This window comes from Acanthochromis polyacanthus, chromosome 4 (genome assembly GCF_021347895.1).
Source record: "Acanthochromis polyacanthus isolate Apoly-LR-REF ecotype Palm Island chromosome 4, KAUST_Apoly_ChrSc, whole genome shotgun sequence".
Classification (NCBI taxonomy): domain Eukaryota; kingdom Metazoa; phylum Chordata; class Actinopteri; family Pomacentridae; genus Acanthochromis; species Acanthochromis polyacanthus.
Window position 1 is genome coordinate 30,183,046 of NC_067116.1, and position 11,901 is coordinate 30,194,946.

Here is an 11,901-nt window from a genome sequence, read left to right on the forward strand (position 1 = left end):
AAGTTTACCATCAATGTTGCAAGATGACTCTCACATTCTCTGGCAAACTTGTTGGCCAGTTTGGACAACCAGTGCAACTACAGTTCAGCTGTGATTGAGCTAAACCTGTGTTCATTTTGATGGAGTAATTTGGTCTAGTTTAGCCTACAGCTGCATTTTAGCTCAAAAACTAGTGACTGTCATGCTTCTTTCAAACATATTTCGCTGGTTCCTCTCTCCACATATCTGTTGCTTCATAAGTATGGGGACCTCAGATGCAAAAACAAGACATAAAAGACTTAAAAATAAGAAACACCCTTCATATACATAAAAAAAAAAACACACACAGACAATACTGAAGCCATAAAACAGCAATCCTGCAATCAATCCTTTGAATCAATACTTATTGATTCAATATTATCATCCAGTGGCTGGCGTCTGTGTTTAATTGCAATATACTGAGGGGTATTTCTTACATTTTGTCCATGCATTCTCCATCAATTATGGTAGACTATATCACTTTGTTTTTTAAAGCTTTTGGCTTACATGTCAAAAGCATATCAAAGGAAAGCGCAGTCAAACTGTAGTCAACAAGATTTCTTTTATAAAAACTACATGTAATCTTTGTGAAGGTAGAATTTCTTGCAGTATCAGTTTTAACTTAGCATATCTAATACACTGGCAAGTGACTGTAGGAGTAAGAGGGAATGTATAGAATAAGTAAAAGATCAAACTGCAGTATTAATAACTTTCAAACTTCTGTGCCTGCAAAATGTCATCAGTTTGGAAACTAACGGTGCTTTGTTTGTCTTTCTGTTAAAGTAAAAGCTTTTCAGCTTGCAAACATGCAGGAAACCCCTGATTTTTGAACAACGATGGGTATTTTCTACACTGAAACTGAAAGCTGCAGCTTTGGTTTTTAGACAGCAACACCTTGTTTTAGGTATTTAGGTAAAAGATGAGAAAGGAATAAAGAGAAAAGAGAAGTAAAGAGCGTGACTCTTGTAGACTGACCTTCCCCATCTTCACATGTCATGCCCAGAAATACATGGTCCTTGGTGGTTTCAGCAATCCTCGAGTCATAGACCGAAGAATCCACCAACAGACTCCGAGCTGTCCCCAAAGTCACTATGCTGCTGTCAGCCATGGCAGGAACCTAAGGAGGCACCAAACTGTCCAAACTATCAAAAGTTACAGGGAATGAACAGAGAGAGACACAGAGGGAGAACACAGCAAGGCAGAAAAGAGAGGAGTATAGCAACAAGAAAAACAAGGAGAAGAATTCAACTGTCAAACTAAAGGCAGAGACACAACTTGGAATGACTTCAAACACTGGTACTGCCAAAGTCTTGTTAGGGTTCAGCTGGAGATAAAAAATAAATAAATAAATAAAAAAATGTTTGTGAAATGTGCCAACTTCGGAAAACCTGGGCGAGGTGGGCGAAAAGTTACAACTCAAACTTTCAAATCTGCATGGTTGTTTACACAAACAGCAGTCATCCGTCTGTGTCAAGTGGATTTAATGAAATGTATCAGTCAATGGAAATCCTTTGTTCCGGAAAGCTTACTGCTGACAAAACACACGCAGTAATATTTGTGCGTAAAGCTAAAAACAACGGACAAAAAGTGTCGTGGTGAAACTGTCAAGCAAACAATGAATGAACACACACCCTTTGGGTTACACTTGGGTTATATTTGAATATGTCAAAGAGCAGTATTGTTTTCTGTCCCCTGTGTTTCTAAACATACGGTTCACAGTAAATAGCATAACGTACCTTAAAGTACTGGAAAATTAACGTTAATGATATATCCAACAGAACGCTAGCATAGTTAACGTTAGCTTCTCTCTCCACTGAACCAGTCATTGGTAGCTAACGTAAATGTTTAATATGTATCTCCATAATAACAACTCACACTTACCAGTAGCTATGAATCCTTGTAACTTTGATAAAATATTCAGAAAAAATAGAGCTAGTGAAGCTCAACTGACCGCTGGACCAGTGAAATTCAATAAGCTCTGTAGCTAACTTAGCTAGCTACCGAGCTAGTAAGTCAACTAAGTCAATTAAAAGTTCCCGAGATGTCCGTTTCGATCCAAAACACTCTTCATAAAGGCGGTAACATCTTTCGGTTAAAGCTCACGTCTAGTATCAGTGCATGTTGCTCTTTATGCGTGAAAATATTCCAAAGTAATTACTTTAGTTTGTTGACAGCTAACAACTTCTCAGTTGTTACCCAGAGAGGGTGTCAGTCTGCTGTTGGAGCTCAATTCAAAAAGAAAGGCAAACAACGGAGGCGTGCGCTGATTGGCTAAGAGTGACTGAGAGCCAGCGGCTTCCGTCCAGCGAGGCTGTTGATTGGTCCGTTCATTCAAATCACGATGCTGCAAAGTCCAGTTGCATTCATGTACAATCGGAAACACAAATAACATTCTGAAACAAAGGTAAATAATTAACTACACAGTTTAAGAGAATGACTCCGATGAAAACATACACCATAACAATGAACATTAACGGGATTTTCGATTTCAGTTTTCCATGGATAGCAAAATTTAAATATTTATTTTAAATTAAATTTTACATATACAGTATATGTGGGCTCTCAGACCCATCAAACCTAATAAAGTCTCTATTCTGCTGCTGGTGCATGAAAACTCTGCAATATATTCACTACAAAAAGCTAAAACTACCTAAATATTTGTGTTTCTGAGTTCTGATTTCTTTAACAAAAGATACTGATATGAAAAAGCTTGCCAAGCAGCATTTTTGCATAGTTAGAAAGACTAAGGATAAATGTAGTTCAGGAACACTGTATTCACAAAGATTCACTGACTGCAAATGTTATATTTGAGGTAAAACGGTATTAGACAGATCATTGTGTTTGTGATAAATAAAAGTCTTGAATCTTGAATCTTGTTGTTTTGCATTCGCAAGGGAAGTAGATTAGAATCACTGCTTTCCAAAAAAAGAAAAAAAAAAGGATTTCCTCTGCAGACACAGATAATTTCTTCCCGTATCTGTTAATAGCCTGTTCCACAGCAGAACAAGCCTTGTGTGATGTTGTTGACCCTAAAAAAATCAATAAAATATTTAAAATTATTCCAGTAATGTGTTCCTTGGCTACTACACTGAAATGCTGCCTCTGCATTGATTTCATATTTTTATGCTGTCGGCATCAACAATATAATGTTCCCAGAGGGATGTCTCATGTGCATCATAATGCCTGTGCAGTAGTTTATATGCTTTTCTCCTCTTACTGTTTTGAAAAAAACAGTAAGTTATACACACATTTATATTATAAATATTACTCTTGAAATTCAAGCTACAGAAAATCTGCCTCCACTACAAGAATTCTTGCTTTTCCCTGAAACAACACACTGTGTTGCATTCATGCTGCTGACTGTGACCCTTCTCAGATGTGAGTGATTGACATAAACATCCCAAAGCCCTATCGGGAATAAAATATGCGTTAGATACTTGGTTTTCACCTCTCAGAGTTTTGTTTCCTGTTCAGTTTGAAAAAGTGTGTCAAACTGTCAACATGGGCACTGAACTCATCTTGGGCAGACAGCAAGACCTCTGCTTTAGGTTGGGCACACAAGACATTGGAACATTTGAAACTGAGTCAGTAGCCCATAGTGAATGAATAAATATAGATTTTAGACAGGGGAAAGAGCTTACTTTGTGCATCTGTCATATACTGGCTGATAGCACTACTTACAGTTTTTCACAGTCGCTTTGGTTCATTTCTCGAATCATTCTCGACATTTGCAAAACAGTAAGTGCATTTCTCAAAACAATTCATACAAATAGCAAAACACCATGGATTACCTGCAAAAGCCAGTCTCTTGCTCAAAATCTTTAGTTCATCTCTCAAAAGCAAATATCTGTGTCAATGAACACGTCAGTGGTATCAGAATGACAAGTACTTGTGTCATTGTGTGTGGATAAGACCGTCAAATTGCTTAGTCGTGTTCTCATTATAACATTATACTCTGGAGGGATGTTCTGATGTAAACTATGGCTATTGCAAATTGTAAGTCACACCTTAGTGTATGTGAGAGACTGATTGCAATAGAATGGACAAGATTCACATTTATACTTTTACTGTTTGTATTGTACTTTATTGACAGACCATGCCGTTGTGATACAGAAAGGAAAACAGCGCTGCATAGCACCACGAAAAAACAAAAAGACACAAAAACAGAAGTAGAAATGTGAACATAGGACAGTCTCCTTTGGGAAAACTGTACATGCAGTGCTGTAGGAATTACAATGCAGTCTTCCTACACCTCCTGACATTCCTGTCTGTTGGGCCACAAATCCTCATCCACATCACAAATATTTTCTCTTGTGTCTTTGAGCGATTTCAGAAAACTCTAATGCTTCACACATTTCCCTTCATTAGAGAAAGTCAAGATTCACCTGGGAGCAATTTACCAATTCAGGACAGATTTTTTTGAAAAAGTTTAGTGGAAATGTACAAAAATATGCTTGACATATTATGACAACTTGTCATAATGTGTCAAGGATATTGTGGTGGGTGAGACTATTCAACAGAGACCCATTATAATACATTTTGATAAACGTGACAAAAGCAATTGAAACTATAGGAAACAGAAGAGAATTGTACATAATCATTTGCATGGATGTACCAAAGCGTTTGCAACTTGTTCAAATGAGAAACTGCTTTTTGATGTACACAAGTGACACAATGATGTGAAGTTTGAACAAGCAGTTTTGAGAATTTCAATTCTGATCTGAGAAATGCACCAAAGTGACTGAGAAAAACTGTAATATGATTACACATCCAGCCCTTTGGATCAGTGCGCCACTATACTGAGTTTGAGGGGAAGTTTAATTCACCAGATTTATTTATTTTCAGCCTTATATATAAATTCTATGTAGATTTACAACTTGTTCTGACTTAAACTCTCAAGCTTCTTCAAAATGCCCCATTTATGCCATTACACCATGGGAAATAAATCTTGATGTAGATGTTAATGCATGCAGAATGCATTGCAATGCGAATTAAACTGATGAGACCACATCTGAAGGTGACCTTTTTTGGGTGGTCATTGGATTGCAGCCAAATATGTATACAATCTGCACAGTGTGACCACATTCCAAGATCATGACAAACAAAAACACACATCATGTTGGAGGATATTCTTACTCCACCTCTCACTTCTATTACAAAGACACAAATTAGTTTACTACTTACTTTGTCTGATGTCTTTAAAATGAACTAAAACTCCATTAAAGTACATTTTGCATATTAAACATTCTGTCCCTTGTCTATAATCTGAAACAAAATCATGTTTTGAGCATAAATCTGCTCATTGAGTAAACAAGGTCTGACCAAGATACTGTGTCCAACCCCTTTAATCGTTATACCAACTCCATAACTAGCATGATGATGCAACAAGCAGCTAAAGTGGCCCTAGTTTAGAGAATGTGCCTTATCTTTCGGTCCCTTTGTCGAATTTGGTTTCAACAATAGAAAAAGAGTGATCTGTCACATTGCACTCTCAAACTCAGACCAACAGACACACACACACACACATGAGAAGCAGCATGTGGTCTGGAGGACAGTGAACGAACTCCGTTACAGCAATCCCTTTCTTTTTCTTCCTCTACTTTGACTTGTGAGATCCTTAGTATGCTTTTCGCATTCCTGAGCTGTCGGACCACTCCTCCAGTCGTCTTACTGAAACACACCCACACACACGCACACACATACAATCTCTATCTTTCTGTATACAGCCCTCAGGAGGTTTACACTGCGGAACAAAGCTTTGTCAGGACCTTAGCTTCTTCTATCCAGCTTTGTCTTCTTCAAACCTCAATACATTATAGCCTAAACTCACTCCTCTTGAATGCTCAGTCACCAAACTCCAACTACATTCTAACCAAGCTTTCTTTTTTTTTAGAAACACCTGCATACCTACAAATTCAAAGCCAGATAGGCAGGTGTGAGTATTTCTGAAATGTTGATCCACTGAGAGTCTCTAAACTTTCTCAGAATGGTGTGGAAAAACAAAAAACACCCAGTGGCATTTCTGTGGATGCCTTGTTGATTAGAAAGGTGGCAAGACTGGTTGTGGCTGACAGAGAGGCTACGGCAACTTAGATAACCACTCTTTGAGCAACTGTGCTGAGCTGAAAAGAACCTTAGGATGCTCGACACGTCCAGCCTTGAGGCTACAGCCACAGAAGACCATGTCGAGTTCCACTCCTGACAGCTAAGAACAGATATCTGAGGCTGCAGTTGGCATCAGTTAACCAAAACTGCACAGTTGAAGATGGAAAAACTTAACCTGCTCTGATGAATCTTGATTTGTGCCAAGGTTTTCTGCAGATGATGGTTTCAGAATTTGAGGCTGAAAGTGAATCAACAATCCACAGTTGCCTAAACCTTCTTCACAAACAAGACATTGAGTTCAATAGATTTCAGTGGCCTTCACAGCCAGCAGATCTGAATTCAGAGAAACAACTTGAGAATGTCTCAGACGAAAACACTTGCAACATGAATTTGCAGCTCAAAAAATCTTCTGAAATGACGTCATCCAATCGCATCGGCACCATTATGTAATACTACGAGGACAAACTTACAGAGATAATCTGTAATTGCTTTACCTCTATAGGGATGTTACCATTTGAATATTTTTCCCGTTTTTTTTCAAAAATTCAGTCAGAAATCCAATGTTTTTGACAAAGAAGCAAAAGAAAATGTATCTATGAGCTGCCAAAAATTAACGATAATTGGAAATGGTATTTGTTGATGAAAAGATTAGAAAATGTCTTGTTTTTTGGGGGTTTTTTTTGCACCTTTTAGTAGGTTGCATGTGTAAAAGAGACCAGAGTTCAATACTAATTGGATATTAAATTGGTTGCTTCACCTAGCTGATCTCTCGGTCATAGCAACATGTCAGATAATACAAAAAAATACTTGCAGTCCAACAATCAGAAGGACAGATAGGTTTGGTTTAAGTGACTTTCATTGCAAAACTGACCACAAAGTCCAAAATCAAGACAATACGGCGAATAGAACAATCTCATAAATGGGAAAGCTGGAGAGAGGTGGTTGAACTGACGACATGCAGAGGCGGTAACTGAGGACACCTCGAGGTCAGGTGAATATACAGTAATGAAGGGGGAGAGGACGTGAAAAGGTGGCTGCTGAAGGAGACACAGCATACATAATATACATGCACAAGGTAGTTTTTGTGCTGACCAAGGTGAGCACAATCTCCTCTCCACTTGTGATATATGTGCACCAAAAACACATTTTAAGGAGGTTTCTCATTCACATGAGGCTGATCCATCCATCCATCCGATCCTCTATACACCGCTTTATCCTCACTAGGGTCGCGGGGGGGTGCTGGAGCCTGTCCCAGCTGACTCGGGCAAAGGCAGGGGACACCCTGGACAGGTCGCCAGTCTGTCACAGGGCTACATATACAGACGAACAATCACACTCGCATTCACACCTACAGGCAATTTAGAGTACTCAAATAACCTCAGCATATTTTTGGACTGTGGGAGGAAGCCGGAGTGCCCAGAGAAAACCCACGCATGCACAGGGAGAACATGCAAACTCCATGCAGAAAGATCCCAGGCCCACCCCGGGATTCAAACCAAGGATCTTCTTGCTGCAAGGCGAAAGTGCGAACCACTACTCCACTGAGCAGCCCTGAGGCTGATCCAGCGACCCAAAATTCTGAGAAAACAGTTACTACTTGTCTGTTTGATTACATCCATCCATCCATCCTCTATACACCGCTTTATCCTCATTAGGGTCGCGGGGGGTGCTGGAGCCTATCCCAGCTGACTCGGGCGAAGGCAGGGGACACCCAGGACAGGTCGCCAGTCTGTCACAGGGCTACATACACAGACAAACAATCACACTCGCATTCACACCTACAGACAATTTAGAGTACTCAATTAACCTCAGCATGTTTTTGGACTGTGGGAGGAAGCCGGAGTGCCCGGAGAAAACCCACGCATGCTCAGGGAGAACATGCAAACTCCATGCAGAAAGATCCCAGGCCCACCCCGGGATTCAAACCAAGGATCTTCTTGCTGCAAGGCGAAAGTGCGAACCACTACTCCACTGAGCAGCCCTGAGGCTGATCCAGCGACCCAAAATTCTGAGAAAACAGTTACTACTTGTCTGTTTGATTACAGTTTCCAATAATTACAATGCTGGACCTTTTCCATGTTGATGAAACATCGCATGGCATAGTAACACAAATGGTGCTTCATCCACAGTTTCTGAATACAGAAAGGGGCTATGCATAAGTTTACACAGGTATAGCACAGCGAAGTTCATTAAGTAACAGGTTTATTTTTTATCCTCAATGGTTTGTTTTCTGTATATCAAACTGGAAAACTCTTACTCAAAAATTAGTATCACTGCTGATCCCAGAAAGGTCTTGGGTGCCAGTAAATCAACCAAAGAAATTATATTTTTTGGTCTTTATTATGTAGGACAACAGAAAGAGACACAGGAAACGTGGGTAGAAGACTGGGAGAATAACATGCAGTAAATGGTCATAGGCAAGACTCAAACCCCTGACTGCCGCGTCAGGAACTGTAGTCCTTGTTTACGGGTTGCCTCCTCAGCCAGCTGAACTATCTGGGAACCCAACCAAAACAATTTAAAATGTTCAAAATTAATTTTTGTACCTCTCATTCCCAGGATGGAAGAGTCCGGAGAGATTGCTGGAAATCCTCCACAGCCTACATAAATGGGAGATTCGATGCCCACCATCCACTCTGTTGATATTTGAGGATTGTTGGCACTTCCCAAGCTTTTGCTCATGGGCCTACTCCATCCTTTCCACCCACAAACACTCAGCTCAAGGAGCACCACTTGTTTTGTTGTTACAGACCACAGAACTATTTCTGGCATAAGCACTGAGCATTCTCCTCTGAGAATTTTTGTTGTTTCTTGAGGTCCATGCTCATCTCTCACTCAGTGAGTGTTGCCAGGACAGAGCTTTCTTCTGGTCTGACAATATTTGGTGTTATTTGGTGGCTTTGCACTACAGGAACTCGAAGCACATGTGGGGTGGCATCACTGTTTACAGGAGCAGCCCTTTCAGCTTTTCTGTTTTCATAGCAGCATTGGGACTGGCAGTTTTGAAACTAACATTGACTCCAGAGTGCACCCAAACAATGCTAAATTGTAGTTGCTTGACTTAAACCTTGTTAAATGAGCATTCAGGAAATAGGCAATAAAAGGCTGAAGATTTGATGTCTGTCTGGTGGGGGGATGCTGATGTTAGAGGACAGTGCTGCTACTCAACAGGTACATCAAACTAGCAAAGACTGTTGCTTGCTGTCTCTTAACCAATCTGCGTTTGTCATCTCCAAGTGTTACCAACGGGGGAAGACTGCATAAACAGAATTTTGACTTGACTCTCCTCTGTTTTCCACACCTGCCAAATGATCTTCCTTGAACCCCATGGCAGCATATCCAGTTTCCTTGATGTTTCATAGACACTACTCAGATGCACTGACTGTCCAACATAAAACTTCAAAAAATGTTACTGGGCTGGTATTATATTTCTTATAAAATCTAACACACCTTCATCCTAATTTTTTATACATGAAAACCAGGTATTTACAGTATTTTAGGGTAACGGTGTGAAAAGTAAGCAACTTTAAGCATCCTGTCAGAAATGGTAACCTGAACTTTCGTCCATGTCAGTGTCTGAGGCTGGTTGGACAAGCAGAAGCATTTAAATCTATATTACACTCATTGTTTCTCCTTAAACTATAGTTTCATAGGGGGCAGTAGAAAGCAGTCAAAAAAAGTTAGTACCAGTTACAGACAGAGAGAATACATTATCTTTTAAGTCTAACATTAATACGTTGTGCTCTTCCTTTTGAAGGGAGATCAGACGCCCGGCAGGAGTAGCAACGATGCACAGGCACTGCTCCACCATACCTGAGGAGCAATTGATTGCTGACAAAAGAACAGAAATACACTAGGGCTTTCCATATGACGCCTGTATTTCATCACATACTTCGATGTATGGAAGTCATTGATGTGATGTTTTACTGCTTCCCCTCCTTTTGCTTTTTTTTCTCTTCAAACCCAACTTACTATAATTACATTTCATTTTAATGCAGTCTTGAATCATTTTAATACGGTCTTAAATCAAAATAAAACAAGCTGTGTCGACGCGCAGAGGATCCTTAGACAGCGCATGAATTCACCGCCTGCTGGCACAGACTTTAATAATAACATCTTATTTGAACACCCATCTTGTCTTGTCTTGGAGATCACGGTGCTTTTTCTCTCTCTCAGTCTCAAGGCTTACAGTTGCTGAGTTAGCAGTCTGCATGGTTCAGTCTCCGTTTCAGTGGCCAGCAAAAAGACTGTTTTCCCACTGTCTCAAAGGCACAGAAAATTCACCATGATAGAAGTGAAACGCTTGTGTTTTCGCCTTGTTCATGAGTCTCCAATGACAACGACCACAAAGGAAAAGTCAAGAGAGATGTAAAAATATTGTGTGATTGCACCCTTCATGAATGGAAACGATGTCCTTTTGAACTTGATTTCCTCAGCAGTCACGTTCATGGTGTCGATATTAGCAGCGTTTTTGTTGACAAGCAGCGATTAGTAGCATTTGAGTCTGTACGAAACTTAAAGTTTGACCACAAATATTACTTTTCAAGCTGGAGTAAATGATCAATAGGTTGGGTGACAGTCTCCAACCTTCAGTTTGAGAAATCATGGTATATCACATCGCTGCTAAACCTGAGTTTTTAAATGGTGCTACCTTACCATTTAGAGGTTAGGGTGTGTCTAATAAAGTAAACCAAAAGTGTATTACATCCAGTTCCTTTTTGTCATTCTGCCCATAGTGCCTGTTGGTATAACATTGTATTAAATTAGCTGCTCAGATGTTGGTATGAGATAACATCAGAAATTTGTCAAATGAGATTAGAAACATGAGTCAGTTTTGCCAGATTTTCTACCAATTCATTGAAAGGAAAATCTGAAATTAAACACTGTACAGTGCTGACAATGACAAATGATCAGAAAATTCAGTGACAGCATTTAAAAAAAATTCACAAACCTACCAGATTTAAATGTATCTGCTGTCTCCAATCAAATCCTTAACTTGTACAGCAATGCAATGTTCCCAGTGCTCCTGCCACGTTTGTAGCGCTCCCTGGAAGTCCCATCTAGTCCGGATGTCAACCATCATCAGGGAAGCATGCTGTGTCTCCTTGGTTTCGTTTGTCAAAATAGCAACTCTTCAACTTCATTTTAGAGAAGAGGAAGAAGTTGAGGGGAGCCAAATCTGGCAAGTAAGTTCACATGTACAATGACAGTTATGTTGGTGCAGCCAAAGAACGATACCACAGAAGACAGTTTGGGCCATTTGTGCTGAATGTTCTGCCTCAAATACCTCACAAAGTTATAGTAGAACATAGCACTGACAGTCAACCATGAGAGATAAACCCCATTCATTGTTGAAGAAAACAACAAGCATGCTATGGCGCACACCTGACCAGTTCCATGGGGAAAACTGACAGTTGATCTTTGGTTTGTACATTTAGACCCACCTCTTGACACCAGTGTTGATCCTTAACATAAAGCTTAGGCCATTTTGAAACAGAATTTGACATATACCGTCTGTGCAGGTTTGACAATGGTCAAAACAAACTTGCAAATGAGGATTTGGCATGAGGCACTGCACAGGGAGACAACCTTTCATTGGTGAGAGACCAAATTTGATCAGGCACAGATTTTTTTTATTGATTTTTTTTTGGCTTTTCAGCGGTGCAGATATAGAATGTCTAGATTGTACTTTTTAATCCTTAATGTCTGACTATGTGTTGTGTCCACAAACTGCAGAGAATATTCACTGATAGTTTTAATAACATTTCATCATTCACC

At 39.8% G+C, this 11,901-nt stretch overlaps 1 protein-coding gene across 5 annotated transcripts in view; it reads right to left on the minus strand.

Moving 5' to 3' along the window:
* The window catches only part of ect2 (epithelial cell transforming 2), a 45,643-nt gene extending 43,322 nt beyond the window's left edge, over positions 1 to 2,321 (minus strand). Inside the window, exons 1-2 of one of the 5 annotated variants that reach the window (XM_051947581.1) lie at positions 1,900 to 2,308; positions 994 to 1,160 (exon numbers count right to left, since the gene is read on the minus strand). In XM_051947581.1, the coding sequence (XP_051803541.1) occupies positions 994 to 1,126 (133 nt within the window). In that variant the 5' untranslated portion in view covers positions 1,127 to 1,160; positions 1,900 to 2,308. Of the gene's footprint in view, positions 1 to 993; positions 1,161 to 1,899 lie in introns of all 5 variants that reach the window. The other 4 variants (XM_051947582.1, XM_051947579.1, XM_051947578.1 and 1 more) reach the window with 4 other exon arrangements.
* Between the last annotated feature and the right edge of the window lie 9,580 nt (positions 2,322 to 11,901).